The 17,635-nt window shown below is 42.0% G+C and overlaps 1 protein-coding gene across 10 annotated transcripts in view; it reads right to left on the bottom strand.

Annotated features, from left to right (window-relative positions):
- auts2a (activator of transcription and developmental regulator AUTS2 a) overlaps nucleotides 1–17,635 on the bottom strand; it is a 1,206,729-nt gene that overhangs the window by 902,093 nt on the left and 287,001 nt on the right. For all 10 annotated transcript variants that reach the window (XM_043718603.1, XM_043718594.1, XM_043718601.1 and 7 more), the window contains one exon: nucleotides 7,245–7,454. In XM_043718603.1, coding sequence (XP_043574538.1) covers nucleotides 7,245–7,454 — 210 coding nt within the window. The remainder of the gene's footprint in view (nucleotides 1–7,244; nucleotides 7,455–17,635) is intronic.

The raw sequence follows: 17,635 nt of genomic DNA, 5'->3' as shown, positions 1-17,635 counted from the left end.
AGGCCCTTTGGCCTAACAAGTCCACACCGACACTCCAAAGAGCAACCCACCCAGACCGATTCCCCTACGTTTATCCCTTCACCTAACACTATGGGTAATTTAGCATGGCCAATTCACCTAACCTGCACATTTTTGGACTGTGGGAGGAAACCGGAGTACCTAGAGGAAACACACATAGACACGGGGAGAATGTGCAAACCCCACACAGGCAGTTGCGGGAAGCAGGAATTGAACCCAGGTCTCTGGTGCTAACCACTATGCCACCCACAGCAGCAGTGAAGGAATGGTGGTATACTTCCAACTCAATATGGTGAGTGCCTTGGAGGGGAACATTGCAGGTGTTACCCCTAAATATCTGCTGCACTTCTCCTTCCAGATGAAAGGGGTCATGGGTTTGGAGTGTGAAAGTTAGAATAGCGAATGCAATGACAAATCAGCTGGAAGTAGTAAAATAAACCAAGCACAACGTGAAAGATGAGATGGAACTAAAAAAAGTAAAACTTGTTTTCAAAGAGTTTCAAAAATTAAAAGTGGAAAAACGGAATCCTCACATTTATAAAAGTTAATGTTTACCATCAAAGATTTTGTTTGGTAAATATTTTAGACTTTCCATTAAATCAGCAATTAAACACAAATAGTCAAGCTCTAACTATTTTCTAAGATATAGCAATGTTAATCCCCATAACTACAGCAGAGTAGACATGGTGGCACAGTGGTTAGCACTGCTGCCTCACAGCAACAGGGACCTGGGCTCAATTCCTGTCTCGGGCAACTGAGTGTGTGGAGTTTGCACATTCGCCCAGTGTCTGCATGGGTTTCCTCCGGGTGCTCCAGTTTCCTCCCACAGTCCAATGATATGCAGGTTAGGTGAACTGGCAATGCTAAATTGCCCATAGTGTTAGGTGAAGGGGTAAATGTAGGGGAATGGGTCTGGGTGGGTTGCTCTTTGGCGGGTCGGTGTGGACTTGTTGCGCCGAAGGGCCTGTTTCCACACTGTTAGCAATCTAATCTAATCTAATTAAAGTACAGGATCTTCATGTGAGTTGGATGGTGAGATGTTGTTTTGGCAGTTTATGGAGCAACATGCATCTTAGGTGGCAACTTCTGAGTTTATGCTTTTAACTGTGCATGTACAAATCACACAGTCACCAGCCTCGCTGTTACTCTCTGGGTAAGGCCTAGATCAATAAAACAAGTCCATTGGAAAGTTGTGCTGATTTCACATCAGAGAAAGCTAACAATGACATGCAGGCCATCAACCTCAAAATCCTTCACAAATATATATTAGTTAAACTTCACAGCAGCGGGGGGGAGAGGGGAGTATTCTCTGATTTTAAAATTCTGATTTTATTTAAATGTTAAGCACTAGAGCTATCTCGAAAAGGCTTAGATAGCCTTATTTAATTGCTTTAATTAACTTGAAGTGGATGGAACATGACACAACCAGCAGCACTTGTTGCTACAGTAGACAAAAGGAACACTTACAGATGAAACAAGCGAACAAAATATGAGGTTTATTTTCAAAGTGGAAAGCTACAAATCAAAGTACAGTGAAAAGTTCACACTTCCACGATGTGTCACTTGAAGGACAGGTCCAATTCCCTCTCCTCCAAGGATCAATATGAACTGTGTCATCCTTTGTTTTGCTCTATTTACTTTTCAGCCTCTTCAAGTACTCATCAGTTCATTTTCACAATACGCTCATCCCAGACCTTACTTCTATCCTACCTCTAAGTATGATCTGCTTTCTGTGGCTTTCAAACAGATAACGTGAGCTCAATTAATTCAGTCTTTCATCTTTATTGAACACAGTTCAAATGAACAAGTATCTAGTTCTGTGTGTCCATTACCTTCAAGTTGAACTGCTTGCTGTCACTATTTGTTCACTGCTCAATTATAAGCCTTGGACTAAATAATATTGCAGAGAATGTGCCGGAACTGAATGACAATAAGCTATGGCTTTGACTAGAAATGTGAATTGACATTCTGATGTCATTACTATTAATCTGCCATGGAAGTAATAAACATATCAACACCAAATCACGATATCATTCTGGAAACCTACATTCAGCTTTTGAATTGCAAACCTCTGCGAGACATTCTACCCACACTATCAAAACAAAAAGAGACAAAAGAAATGTTAAGAAATAGAACAAGCTTTACTATGAGCAAAGGCTACTTTATCTCCCACAGTATCATCAATACAATGTCAAACTGAGGTTTCTGAATTACTGACTGGGTCAGTGATTCATGCTCAGCTGGAATGAATCAGGATTGCTCCAAGTAATATCAATAAATTTAGACAAAGATTTCCACTCAAAAGATCGGCTTGCTTTTTATTCAAAACTTATACAGACAAATGTGCTTTGTTCTCAGAAAAAGATCTTCACTGTATTCCATGCCCCCCCACCCCCGCCCCACCCCTGCCACACCTACTCATTCTCCACCCACAGTTGAAGTGACTGTTTTGCATGACTGGTATTGTTGGCCACTAACTAAACAAGATCAAACAGCTGTACAGCACAGGAACAGGCCCTTCAGCCCAAGAAGACTGCGCCAACAGGTAATGTCGTTCTGTGGGAAAGGATTTGCTAACTCACGATAGGCCCACAAAAGCAAAATTCTGGAGCAGCTCACGAGCCGAATCAGACAGCACGCAGACAAGGGAATATACTTTAAGCTCCTGTGAACATGACAGACACCATAGATATCTCAAAGCCCCAAGGACAGTTTCACAACCCAGCATTACCAAAGCCACATAAAGAGCAGGTCAAACAGAGAGGTACAGCAAGGACATGCTCCAGGAACAGGACAATGGAAGCACCTCACCATTTCAGAGGAGACATTAACACCTACCTGTGAAGAGGAATGGAACCATCGATACTGTCAGGATGTTGCATTGTGTGAAGGAACAGGACATTCATCTGATAACTGTTTTCCAATTAGCATCCCTGCAACTAGATTACTCCATTTCCAGATACATTGTAGTTTCCCATTTCTTATGATTTGGAGATGCTGGTGTTGGACTGGGGTGTACAAAGTTAAAAATCACACAACACCAGGTTATAGCTGAAAATGTGTTGCTGGAAAAGCGCAGCAGGTCAGGCAGCATCCAAGGAGCAGGAGACGTTTCGGGCATGAGCCCTTCTTCAGGAATGAGGTAAGTGTGCCAAGCAGGCTAAGATAAAAGGTAGGGAGGAGGGGCGTTGGAAATGCGATAGGTGGAAGGAGGTTAAGGTGAGGGTGATAAGGTGAGGATGATAGGCCGGAGTGGGGGTGGGGGCAGAGAGGTCAGGAAGAAGATTGCAGATTAGGAAGGTAGTGCTGAGTTCGAGGGTTGGGACTGAGACAAGGTGGGGGGAGGGGAAGTGAGGAAACTGGAGAAACCTGAGTTCATCCCTTGTGGTTGGAGGGTTCCTAGGCGGAAGATGAGGTGCTCTTCCTCCAGCCGTCGTGTTGCTATGGTCTGGCGATGGAGGAATCCAAGGACCTGCATGTCCTTGGTGGAGTGGGAGGGGGAGTTAAAGTGTTGAGCCACGGGGTGGTTGGGTTGGTTGGTCCGGGTTGGGTTGGTTGGTCGGTCCGGGTTGGGTTGGTTGGTCGAGCTGTGTTTTGTGATCTTTAACTTATTGGGCAAATTTCTCCGACACTTTCTAAAGTAAAAGTCCTTAGCCTCTTTACGGCCGATATCCCTCTATTCCCTGCCTATTCACATATCTGTCAAGATGCATCTTAAAAGTCGCTACTATATCCACCTCCACCACCTCCTATGCAAGTGCATTCCAGCACTTCCCACCCTCTAAAATATTGCCTTTCACATTTCCTCTCAACTTACTCCATTTTACCATAATATATGTCCCTGAGTAACTGACATTACTTCCCTGGGAAAAAGACTCCAACCATCCAATGCCTCTCAATTTTGTAAACTTCTACCAGGTCGCCCCTCATCCTTCAATGTTCAAGTGAAAACACTGTCCAATCTCTCCTCATTACTGATACCCTCCAGATCAGGCAGCATTCTGGTAAACAGTTTTTGTACTTCTCCAAAGCCTCCACATCTTTACAGTAGAGTAGTGACTAGAACTGTACACAATACTCCAAATGTAAAAGTTCTATACAGCTGCAACATGACTTGTCAATTTTTATACTCTATGCCCAACCAATGAAGGCAAGCATGACCACTGTATCCACTTGTGTTGTGACCTTCAGGGAACTGGGGACTTATACGCCTAGATTCCTCTGTATGTTAATGCTTTTAAGAGTTCTGCTATTTACAGTATGTCTCCTCCTGCATTATACCTACCAAAATGCATCACCTTGCATTAGTCTGGATTAAACTCCATTTGCCATTTCTCTGCCTAAGTCTCCAGTCTACTGTATCCTCTGGCAATCTTCCACACTAACTGCAGATCCCTAATTGTGTGTCATCCACAAACTTATTAATCAGACCATCTATATTTTCCTCCAAATCATTTATATAGATATATATTACAAACAACATGGTTCCTTGCTGAGCGTCACTGGTCAGAGACCTCCAGTCAGTAAAACACCTTTCCACCCCCACTTTGTCTTCAAGGTCAAAGTCAATTCTATACCCATCTTACTAGTTCACCACGAATCCCGTGTGACTTTACCTTGTGTATCAGCCCGCTATGAAGAAGCTTGTCAAAGGCTGACATTAAAGTCCTTACACACAGCCCTGCCCTCATCAATCATCTTTGTCACTTTCTCAAAAAACACAAATCAAATTTGTGAAACTTGACTTTCCTCACTTCAAGCCATGCTGCTAATAAATCCACATTTTTCCAAATGTGAGTAAATGCTGAGAATCTTCACCATAATTTCGCTACCACTGACATAAGGCTCACAAGCCTGTAATTTCCCATTCTATCCCTGTTGCCCTTCTTTGGGGACAACGGTAAGTATTGCCCAGTGCTCTGGGACCTCACCTGTGACTAAACAGGTTTCAAAGATTTCGTACAAGATCCTATCAATTTCCTCACCTGCCTCAGCAATTTGGGTTGATCCCATCAGATCCTGGAAACTTACCTACTTTAACACTTTTTAAGACACCCAACCACCCTCTTTTATATTGACACACCCTCTCAAGACTAACCTTCCACCATGTTGTCCTCCTGCGATTATGAAAAAATGTAAAATCAGCGGGGTTGTTCTGGTGGGTGATTTTAATTTGTCCTGTATTGACTGGGACGTGCTTAATGCCAGGGGCTTGGATGGGTAAGAATTTGTTATGTATGTCAGGATGGTTTTTTGAAACAAAATGTAAATAGTTCAACTCGGGAAGGGGCCAGACTAGACCCGGTATTGGGGAATAAACCCGGCCAGGTGTTCAAAGTTTCAGTGGGGGAGCATTTCGGATATAGTGACTATAGTTACTTAAGTGTTAAGGTACTCGTGGATAAGGATAAGACTAGTTTTTGGGTGAAAATATTAAATTGAGGAAAGGCTAACTACCATAATATTATGATATGGAGATGCCAGTATTGGATTGGTGCGGACAAAGTCAGAAATCATGTGACACCAGGTTATAGTCCAACAGGTTTATTTAAAAATCACAAGCTTTCAGAATGCTGTTCTTTCATCAAATGAAGACTTTATCTCTCGAAGGAGCAGCACTCTGAAAGTTTGTGATTCTAAATAAAGCTGTTGGATTATTATCTGGTGTTGTGTACCACAATATTAGGCAGGACGAGGGGAATCTAGATTGGGAGCAGCTGTTTGAGGGTAAATCTATACCTGACGTGTGGGAATCTTTTTAAAATTCAGGACCAGCATGTTCCTGTGAAAATGAAGGATAAGGATGGTAAGATTCAGGAGCTTTGAGAGGAATTGAAACCTTAGTCAAAAGGGAAATGGAGGCATAATAAAGGTTTAGGAAACTAAAGACAGTCTTCGAAGTATGCAAGGATAACAGGAAAGAACTTGAATAAGCAATCAACAGGGCTAAAGAGGGCCAGGAAATGTCTGTGGCATAAAGGATTAAGGAAAATTGCAAGGCGACTTATACATATAAGGAGCAAGAGGCGAGGTAGAGAAAAAGAGAGGTCTACTCAAAGACAAAGGATGGAATTTGTGCATGAAGCCAGAAGAAATTGCTGAGATCCTTAATGAATACTTGGCATTGTGTTCATACCTGTTAAATATCTGTTCCTTCATCTCTCACTGGCTTTTGGGAGGCTGTCATACAATCCAACAAAGTTACTGCATCCTTTGTATTCCTGAGCTTTTCCCATATGGCCTTGCTGGGTGAGCCATCCAAAATGTCCTCTCTCAGTACAACTGTGATATTCTCTCTCATCAGTAACACAAATCCCCACCTCTTATCACCTTCTCTAACGCGCGTGAAACATTTAAATCCCAGAATGTTAAGTTGCCAGTCTTGTCCCTCTCTCAACCAAAACTGTACGCTATTAGGTAGATTCTTACTGAATCGCATTGAATTTTAGAAGAAGAGGAATACAAGTACGGTCCTTACAACTTCACCCAGACATTGTCACACTAAACTCCATGATCTCTTAAGCAAATGCTAAGGTGGAGAAAAAATGATCATTGTGAGTATGCTTGCTGTAACTGATATTTCCAGAAGTCACACACAAATCTGAAGTACCTTATCGTCAGTGAAATTCAATCAATGGAGCCGACCTTTCACTTAGCTTAAGGTCAAGGATGCAGTGGCCGCGAGAATACTGTACAGTCAATAGCTCGAGTTAGTGCTGTGACAGTGTGCCACCTACAGGAAAATCCTTTGCAAACACAATTAGTTGAGATAAAGCTGATATTGACCAAGTTGCAGCTCTTATTCAGTTTACAATAAATCAAAATAACATCTTTACCTCTCACTTGTATCATCAATACAACTTCAAATTGAGGTTTCTGAATTACTGACAGGTTTGTCATTCATGCTGAACAGACCTGAATTGGCATTGGTCCAGGCAATTTTCTTTTGAATCCTTGGCAACTTTGGAGGGAAGACTAACTCTGCATGGTGGTAGTATGACAGAATTCTTAAGATAAAATAGATCGACTTCAAAACACATAGGATCCCCAGCATCTTTTTATAAAATAAGATATGGGCAGTTTCTATGTATGAAGCTGTTGATTAAATATGTCAGTAAAATCAGAAGGAAACAAGAATTTGTGTTGTAAACATTCAGTTAAGAGTATCCCATATAGAGTTCACTGTTCTAGCCAGCTGTTCTATTAAAAAGGATAATCTATCCTACCTGTCTGTGCCTCTTCTGGAAACGTTTCTGTTTCCCATGAATGTGACTCAAGCTGGGGTCATTTTCTCTGTCAGAACTTCCATTGCGGTAGCTGTGTCTGTTCTTGTTGGCATGGAAACTCAGGCCATTTTGCAGTTCATTGCGTTTTTTCTTTGCAAGAGGGTTTTGAAGTTTCTCCAGGCGTTCGTGCGGTTTTAGTGCAATGTCTTTCTACAAAACAAAGAACATTCAACAAATTAGATTGTTGACTATCAGATGTTGATATTCTGCCTACTAATTGCATTGTAATCATAACTATTCAACAAATAAACACACATGACTGCACTGTATTTCCATAAAGATAACTTTAGTGACAAACTGATATACAAATCAACAGTCAGCAGGATAAAGTTGATCTCTTTATCAGTAAATATCTGATGAAGCATATTTAATATTATAGAAAAATGTAAAAAACGAATGAAACACAATGAATAATGCTTAAAACTATCAAATTCAGAGTTTGACAGGAGCTATATCAAAATATATCAAAGTTGTATTTGACACAGTTCATAGAATCCCTACACTGTGTGGAAACAGGCCATTCGGCCCGACAAGTCCACAAAGAACCTCCGGAGAGTAACCCACCCAGACCTATTCCCCTACTGAGCTATATGCCATACTGTACACTTCCCCTGACTAATGCGCTGAGCCTGCACATCCCTGAACACTATGGTCAATTTAGCATGGCCAATTTACATGACCTGCACATCTTTGAACTGTGGGAGGAAACCGGAGCACCTGGAGGAAATCCACTCAGACATGGGAAGAATGTGCAAACTCCACACAGACAGTTGCCCGAGGCTGGAATCGAACACAGGTCCCTGGTGTTGTGAGACAGCAGTGCTAACCACTGAGCCACCGTGCCACCCCTACTTTTCATTCTTGCCTTTTATTCATCTAGCCTTACGTGCTTTCCTAGAGGGGTTTCTTTTTTTTAAGACAGACAGAGACCACCCTCACCAAAGGGGCCACTACTCAGATATGACTGACAATGAGCTATATGCCATCCGGTGCATCACTGCAAAACCTCTTTGTTTTCTCTTCAGCCTCTTCACACAATGAGCTACTGGGAGATCAGGGGTGAGAACCATGCCCAACTAGAGCACTTCTGCTCAGGTCACCCCAAATAAATCCAACCATCACCCCTTGATATTCAATGGCATCAGAATTGTTTAATCCTTTAAAATCAACATTCCAAGCTTAACTTGTGACCAGCAATTGAACTGGCCATATAAATGTCTGGGCTACAAAAGAAGGTCAGAGCCCAGGAAATCTGCAGCAAGTAATCAATCTCCTGGCTCCTCAAGGTCTGTCACCAACTACCAAGCACAAGGAAGGAATATGGGGGTACTCTACATCTGCATGCATGAATTCAGCTCCTTCAATACTCAAGAAGTTCAATGTCATCCAGGGCAAAGCAGCCCACTTCATATGCACCCCATCTAATACATGGCCAATTTATTCACTTTGCCACCAACACCACTTACAAAATGCACCACAACAACTTGCCAAGGCCCCATCAATAACATGGGGTGACATGTTGGTTCAATGGCTCGCACCGCTGCTTCACAGCGCTAGGGACCCAGGTTCAATTCCACTCTTGGACGAATATCTGTGTGGAAGTCACATATTCGCCCCGTGTCTGAGTAAATTTCCTCCCACAGTCCAAGATCTGCAGGTTAGGTGGATTGACCATGCTAAATGCAGGGTTACAGGTATAGGATGGGGGTGTGGGGGAATGAGTCTGGATTAGATGCTCTTCAGAGGGACAATGTGGACACAATGGGGCAATTGGCCTGCTTCCATGCTGCTGGGATTCTATGATCACCTTGCATATCTGGATACCTATAGAGGTGACCGTTATTACCTACAAGCTAGGCAGCAGACACCTAGAAATACTAACATCTGCAGGCTCTAAGCCACACACATTGCCCTGACTTGGAAAACATATCACTGTTCCTTCACTGTCGCTGGATCAAAATCATTGAAGTCTTTAATAAATAATGTTGTGCATGCACCTACTCCACATGGACTGCAATGTTTGAAGAAGGCAGCTCACTACCACTTTCTCAAGAGCAATTGGAGATGGATAATAAGTCAGCCATGCACATTTCCTATGAACTAAAGACTGATTCACGAGTCTTCCTGCACCTGTACAAATGTAAAACACATGGCAATAAGCCAGCAGCCTTTCCTAAGTGAGAATGCAGCACACGTGTCATAGTCAAACTTGACTTTTCTCCCAAATCATTCATTCAGCAATGATGCAAGACACTGGCTGTGCACAAGGGATCTGGCAGTGAGGACCCTTCTCACCACCACCAAGTTAAACCTTGGGTCTTTTGTTGAGACATTCTGCCAAATTAGTTCCATGCCCTGCTCAGAGAGTCCAATGACAGAACTCATTTTCCCATTGAGCTTTAAACACAGAAAGTCACAAACCTGCACTGTTATTTCTGTTCCGCAAAGCACATTGTTATGAGCTGCCTGGTTCGGCTGCTCAGTTTGTGACAAATTAAGTGCAATCTCTGTGTCGTGGAGACACTCCCACCGGGAAGTGGGCTGAAATTGCCTAAACACATTTCCCTACAGAGTTCTTAAAGCTGACAAACGTGAGAGGGCTGAGCCCAAAATTCTCACGGGCGAGATTTAGTCTCATATACCCAGAGGAAAGAGAAACTGTTCCATCAGTCTCAGTTGGTTTAGTACAATTTTTCAGTTTGCATTCAAACGCAACAAAACACAACAAAATCGACTGTTTTTTTTGGAAGAGCACTGGAGCATGAAGACATTGGTCACAGCGTACAAAAACATCTGTCGTGGTGGCACTCAATAAAAATCATGTGGTGTGTCAACAGACGAGGGGAAAAAAGCAGCTCTGCATCAGGCACATGCAGTTATGCTAACAACGTAACCTTTATGCCCTCGGCAATGTATTCCACTGGGAACTGGTGCAGGCTCAAGAGTTCAAGGAACAAAACCCTTTTTATTTGGTATGCACGTGCTGGGTTTTAAATGTCTTGTAGCATTTTGTTGCTGGCTGTTTGTGGTGAAACGCATAGTCAGGGAAGACAGCTGGCATCACAATGTACGAATAATAAGAAAGAAAATTCGGCTTTCGCATCCAAAGGACATCCCAAAACACTTCACAGCCAACAAAGTACTTTGGAAGTGAGTCATTGTAAGCAAACAAAGTAGACAAGGCCCATAACCGTTGATGGTTAAATGTTCAGTTAATCTGTGTTTTTGTGGTGTTGGCTAAAAGTGCTTGCTCAGGCACCAAACTCTCCCACTCTTCTTCGGGAGGCACAATGAAATCTTTTATAGTCACTTAAATAGACAGAAGGGACCTTGACTTAACGTGCATCCATGATTGCACCTCTGAGCACCAATGCAACAACACCCCCACCCCCACCCTGCCGGTAACTGTATCTACCAGCCTAGAAGTAGTACTGGAGTCTCTCAGGTTTGTGTGGAACCACGACCTTCACACTCCAAGAGGAGTGCCCTACCATTAAACCAAGGCTATCACTTGTAACAGCATGTAAGAAAGAATACAGATATTTCATCAGTGCTGGTTTCTAGGGGACTGAACTTCCATTTTCTTCGCATCAATATGGACAACGTGAATTGACCCAGAGATTCCAGTCAAGCTCAGTTAGTGTCACACTTCTTATGGGTTCAGTTCAAAAAATTCTGAGTTGATATTCCAGTGTAGTGTTGAGGGAGTGCTGGACTAATAAAGGTGACATTCTTTGAGTGAACCATTTGCTGCACTTCTGATAGATGCAAAAAATCTTCTGGGATGACAAAGACATCGCCAAGCGAACATTTATCCCACACAAAAAAAACTTAAGTAAAATAGACTCTCTGGCTGTCATCATATTGTGGGGGCTTGCTGTGTATGGATTGCCTACTGTGTTTCCCACATTACAATGGTCGCTACATTTCAAAATACTTCAGAAGTTGCACCGAAGTTGCATGACGGCAAATGGCGTGGTGAACTGCGCTGGATCATTTTATTAACTTTAGAACTTTTAAATATATTATTATGAGACAAAAGGTGGGAAACTTGGAGTCAGAGAATTACTGGAACAACAAGATCACCACATCAAACCGTTTCCTAGGCCAGGAATTTAGTGGGGTGGCTGAGATGGGAACTGAAGTAGTCAATCCGGTTCGCTTATACAGTCCAGAAACCCTAGCCATATTCCTCAAAGCAAGTGGATTTCCAAAAAAAGCAGCCCACACACCACAGATATCTGAGTGGACCAACTCCTTTGCTCTTGGCCACTCAAGGTGAGGCCTGTTCAATGGTCAAAATGTGACCAAAGAATGGAGGCTGCACTCCTGATTGCTCATCTAAAAACCCATTCCTGACACAGATGAGAAATGACCACAGCACTATGGAGGAGTGCCAAAAAAAGCGACCTGGCAACTTCTATAAATGTGAAGCGCATTGAGAGAGTACTTCCATGTCGAGGCTTTCATTGCCAGAGAACACCCACCAGGCCTCCAGAGTCAGGCTCTGGCCCATCATCCTCAGGGGACAGTGAAGATGTGACCTCTGGCTATTAACTGATCCATGAGACAGAACCTTTCTTCAGCGATGTTCTTCAGAATCTGCATTTGACCCTTACAGGAGGACCCTGATCCCAAATGGGAAGTTCAGCCTCTCATGTCCATTTGCTAAATTGATTGTGATAAAGACAACAAGCTTTGTCTTTAAAAATGAATACCATTTCCCTTGGTTTAAGGTTAGAGGACAAAGAAAAAAAGGGAACCTGAGGAGTAACATTCTACACAGAGGGTGGTACGCATATGGAATAAGCTGTCAGCAGAAGTGGTGTTGAGGCAGGTACATTAACAACATTTAAAAAGCACTTGGACAAATATATGATAGTAAAGGTTTAGAACGATATCGGCCAAGTGCAGGGATATGAGGTTAGCATGGATGGGCATTTTGGGCCGAATGGCCTGTTTCCCTGCTGTAGGACTCTATGACCTTATTTGCAACCACATGGCTTTAAAGATCTTAGGGTCTTTTGAAAATTCCCAACAACCTGCTAGATACTGGATGGATAAGTGTGGAGACATAACAAAAAAAAAGATCCATTCGGACTCAGCCAGATATACTGCTTTTTTTCATTTATATAAATGATTTGGGTGTGAACATAGGAGGTATAGTTAATAAGGTTGCAGATGACACCAAAATTGGAGGTGTAGTGGACAGCAAAGAAGGTTACCTCAGATTACAATGGGATCTTGATCAGATGGACCAATGGGCTGTGGAGTGGCAGATGGAGTTTAATTCAGATAAACGTGAGGTGCTGCATTTCGGAAAAGCAAATCAGATCAGGATTTATACACTTAATGGTAAGGTCCTGGGGAGTGTTGCTGGACAAAGAGACCTTGGAGTGCAGGTTCATAATTCCTTGAAAGTGGAGACTCAGGATGATAGGATATGCTTTCCTTTATTGGATAGAGCATTGAGTACAGGTGTTGGAGGTCATGTTGCAGCTGTACAGGACTTTGGTTAGGCCATTTTTTGGAGTATTGCATACAATTCTGGTCTCCCTCCTATCAGAAGGATGTTGTGAAACTTGAAAGGGTTCAGAAAAGACTTACAAGGATGTTGCCAGGGTTGGAGGATTTAAAGCTACAGGGAGAGGCTGAATAGGCTGGGGCTGTTTTCCCTGCAGCGTCAGAGGCTAAGGGGAAACAGAGAATAGAAACCTTTATAGAGGTTTATAAAAATTATGAGGGGCATGGAAAGGCTAAATAGACAAGGTCTTTTCCCTGGGGTGGGGGAGTCCAGAACAAGAGGGCATAGATTTAAGGTGAGAGGGAAAAAATTTAAAAGGGACCGAAGGGGCAACTTTTTCACTCAGAGGGTGGTGCCTGTATGGAATGAGCTGCTAGATAAAGTGGTGGAGGCTGGGACAATTACAACATTTAAAAAGCATCTGGATGGGTATGTGAATAGAAAGGGTTTAGAGGGATATCGGCCAAGTACTGGCAAATGGGACTAGATTAGGTTAGGATATCTGGTTGGCATGGACGAGTTGGACTAAAGGGTTTGTTTCTATGCTGTACATCTCTATGACTGCATCCTTGAAAAAGCAGATATGTCTTGGAGTCTGACTGCTATTTTAATTGGTATCTTTGAGGAGAGGCAGAGATTCCCTATTTCCAGCTGACCAGGAAATTGTGTGGGCAGGGTAATTTATCAGTTCTTTCACAGGTTTGCTTTTGGGCCAGAAGGTACATCTGTCCAGTCCACAGAAGAAAACCTTAAGGAACCCCAACCCCAGAGGATCTCTCAGTGCCACAACTGCAATTCACCCTCTGATCGACTAACCTGCTACCATACTTCTTTCTACATTGCTATCAGAGGCCTGTTGTAAAAGTTATCTTTAAATGATTCCTCAAAAGATCTTGGTTGGCAAGCAATACATTAATAACGCAGAGCCATCAAACTCCACTGCAGCTTCCAGGTGACCTACTGTGCTGTTGCCCAGAGTAAAAAATTGCCCTCCTAACGCAAGGTCTGGTCATTTATCATAACAACAAGAAAATGACATAGCTTATCTCCCTTGCAGATTTTTAAATTTTTCATGAAGCCAGTGTCCTGAGCTGATCATTCCAGAACAGCGTCCCAGTGTACAATATAATTTTTTCCGTTACATTTACTTTGTAAGCTCAGCTATTTTTTTTTCAATTCCCCTGGGCCTCTATAGAACAAGATGTCCATTCTGCAAATAGGCTGCCGTACAAGAATGAACAAAGCCTTACAAAGAAAACATTCTCATTAAGTACCTAATCAGGCCACTTGAGGGAGAGGTTTTTCAGCTTTTATAAGATTTGCAATTATGCCAATTATTTCACCAGCATACTTTTTTTTACTCTTCTAACCAACTCAATATGTTTGGATAGTTAAGAGACAATTGTGTTCCCTTCATATCTTTTCTAAATTTATTAGAATACTTTTTAACAGGAAGATCAATAGTCTGGACAGATAACATAATTTACAATCTAAAACCCAAAAGGTTGAGAGTCCTCCAGTTATTATTCCTTACACATTTCCCAGGTGAAGCCTAAATAAGGCCAATAAACCACAAACTATTCTTAATTCAGTCAAAATGACCAACCTCACACTCATTCCACAATGATTACCGGTGTGGAAAATGATACTATTTATGTTACCAATTTCATTTTTTGTTGAATTGACATCATGTGCTAACTTTCTGAGACTAAGCATGTTTTCAAAATTCACTTGAATCAAATATTCATAGTAAACATCAGGATTATTAACTGTCAGATAACTATTAGTTTCACATGAATTAGCCACTATCCAAAACAAAGACTACTTTTTTTTCCAAAAAAAGTCCTTCTTGACCTAACTAATTTTAAATTGTGTAATTTGAACTTGTGCAGCTGGATTTCCCAAACATTTTGGAGATTCTACAGACCTTTAACAATAGATGGCAATATTCAGACATCCTGCCCTCATTACCAATCGATTTCTTTTCAATGGGAGGGGAAAGAGGGCATGGCATGACTCCCACCTATGAACTCAACAAGATCATTTGGTGACACTATTATGGCTGTAGCAATAGCCTTAACCCACAATGTGAAGTCTCACATTTTTAAGACTTGAAGTAAATGCTTATTAAAGGTGGATAAGGCCTACAAGCCATGAAATTATTTAAATGACACCAGAACTGGACGTGTAATGGACAGCGAGGAAGGTTTCCTCAAAGTACAAGGGACCTTCATCAGATGGGCCAAGGAGTGGCAGATGGAGTTTAATTCAGATAAATGTAAGGTGCTGCATTTTGGAAAGGCAAATCACAGCAGAACTTATACACTTAATGGTAAGGTCCTGGGGATTGTTGTTGAACAAAGAGACCTTGGAATTCAGGTTCATAGTTCCTTGAAAGTGAAGTCGCAGGTAGATAGGATAGTGAAGATGATGTTTGGTATGCTTTCCTTTATTGGTCAGAGCATTGAGTATAGGAGTTGGGAGGTCATGTTCCAATTGTACAGGACATTGGTTAGGCCACATTTGAAATTGTGCGCACAATTCTGATCTTCCTACTATAGGAAGAATATTGTGAAACCTGAAAGGGTTCAGAAAAGATTTACAAGGATGTTGCTAGGGTTGGAAAGTTTGAGCTATAGGGAGAGGCTGAATAGGCTGGGGCCGTTTTCCCCGGAGTGTCAGAGGATGCGGGGTGACCTTATAGAAGTTTATAAAATAATTAGGAGCATGGATAGGGTGAATACCCAAGGTCTCTTCCCCAGGGTCATGGAGTCCAAAACTAGACAGCAGAGATTTAAGTTGAGAGGAGCAAGATATAAAAAAGACCTAAGAGACAACTTTTTCACGCAGAGGGTGGTGCGTGTATGGAATGAGCTGCTAGAGGAAGTGATGGAGGCTGGTACAATTACAATGTTTAAAAGGCATCTGGATGGGTATATGAATAAGAAGCGTTTAGAGGGACATGGGCCAAGTGCTGGCAAATGGGATGAGATTAATTCTGATATCTGGTCGGCATGGAAGAGTTGGACCGAAGGGTCTGTTTCCATGCTGTACATCTTTATGACTCTACCTTTCAAAAGCAAAAGGGAAAAAAAGCTACTTGTGTGAGTGAGAACTAACAAGTCTTAGATAAAAATTAAAACAGCTGTTTGTTGACAATATCCCAAGGACTATCGGTATGTCATTATTAACACATAGTTGTTTTTGTTATGATCTCAGCTAATGGTATTACCAGATAAGTTAGATGCCAAAACAAAATCTGGCTTGATAGATCACGTGCTTAATTTTTGCAGTTGTTTAAGGTAGTAGTCAGTTACCAAAGTATATTCAAATGGGGCCGCAGATGATCTTTTTGTTCATCTTTTCAGATGAACAACATAACTTTTCTTTTGTGTAGTACAGTAAAGTAAGGAAAGCTATACAGAACACAGTTAGAAATATCTTAACACAAATATCAAAAAAAAGTTTCAATCGGTTTCCAACACCATCCACTAAAGCAGTGATTCGCAACCATTGTTTGGCCCTGAATTGGCTTCATACTCCTGCTATGAAAATTGTTCTACCTTTAGGACAGTATTTTGGTTTCCTCTCAACCTTCTGTTCTGAGGACTTGATGTTTTTACTTTGTCATAAACACAACCGTACAAACAGTTTAACTCTACAGGAGCCCTCCCAGGTACTCTACTGCAACACAGTCCATCTCCAAATGCAGCAAGAATGGACAATATCCAATTTTGTGCTGACAAATGGCAAGTAACATTTGCACCATACACATGCCGAGCAATGGCCATCTTCAACAAGCCAGAAACTAACCATCACCCTTTACATTCAAAGACATTGTCATTGCTGAATCTCCCATTATCAACATCCTTAGTTTATCATTGACGAGAATTTGAAGTGGATTTGTCATTTAAATAATGTAGCTACAAGAGTAAATCACAGCACAGGAATCTTGTAGCAGGTAACTCATTTCTTGACTTCCCAAAGCCTGTCCATCATCTACAAGATGGAAGTATGTTGGAATACTCCCCCCCCCACTTGCCTGGATAAGCACACTACCAACAACACTCCAGGATGCTCAAAACCAGTCAGGATAAAACAACCAGCTTGACAGGCATCACATCTGCAAATATTAAGTCCCACCACCACCGACACTCTGTAGCAGCAGAGTGTACAATCTACAAGAAATGTATAACTTTCTTTTTAATATACCAAGGGCTAAATAAATATGGAGACCTTTGTCTTATTTCATAACATGGCTCTCGAGGTCTTCCCGTGGTTGATACTGGGCAAAATCACCAAATGATGGTGAAAGGGAATAGAATAGTCAGGAGAGGCAATGAATTGACATGAGAAGGCTTGGGGATTATAAGGGGTGATGGGGGTTAGAAAGAGTCAAGAGGCTCACCACTGGCATGGGGAATGGGTGAGGATGTGAAATTCTGTGAAAGCCAGGGGGAGAAATGGCCCAAATTAAAAGAGAATAACTGAGATTAATCCCCAGAGAACTGACGAGTGTCTATCAAAAAACCTCTGTCTATACAGCAGCTCTTGTGGTCACCTCCGATTTGCAAACAAAGTGGTATGCCCAACTCTATTCTGTACCTGTTGCCCAGAGTAAACATCAGGTGTGACAGAGGGCACTTTCTTCTGAGGCAGGTTTCGACAAGATGGGAAGTTTCCCGACGTCACTACTCATCCTTGCATCAATATAGTATGAAGCACAGAATGTAAAATTCACAATCACTTGGAAGAGTTGTGGCAATCAGCCTCGATCCATTGAAGGGGAGACTAGATTGGTACGTGT

This window comes from Chiloscyllium plagiosum, chromosome 28 (genome assembly GCF_004010195.1).
Source record: "Chiloscyllium plagiosum isolate BGI_BamShark_2017 chromosome 28, ASM401019v2, whole genome shotgun sequence".
Taxonomy (NCBI): Eukaryota; Metazoa; Chordata; class Chondrichthyes; order Orectolobiformes; family Hemiscylliidae; genus Chiloscyllium; species Chiloscyllium plagiosum.
The sequence above is the reverse complement of the archived record's forward strand: the minus strand, read 5'-3'. Positions and strand labels throughout refer to the sequence as shown.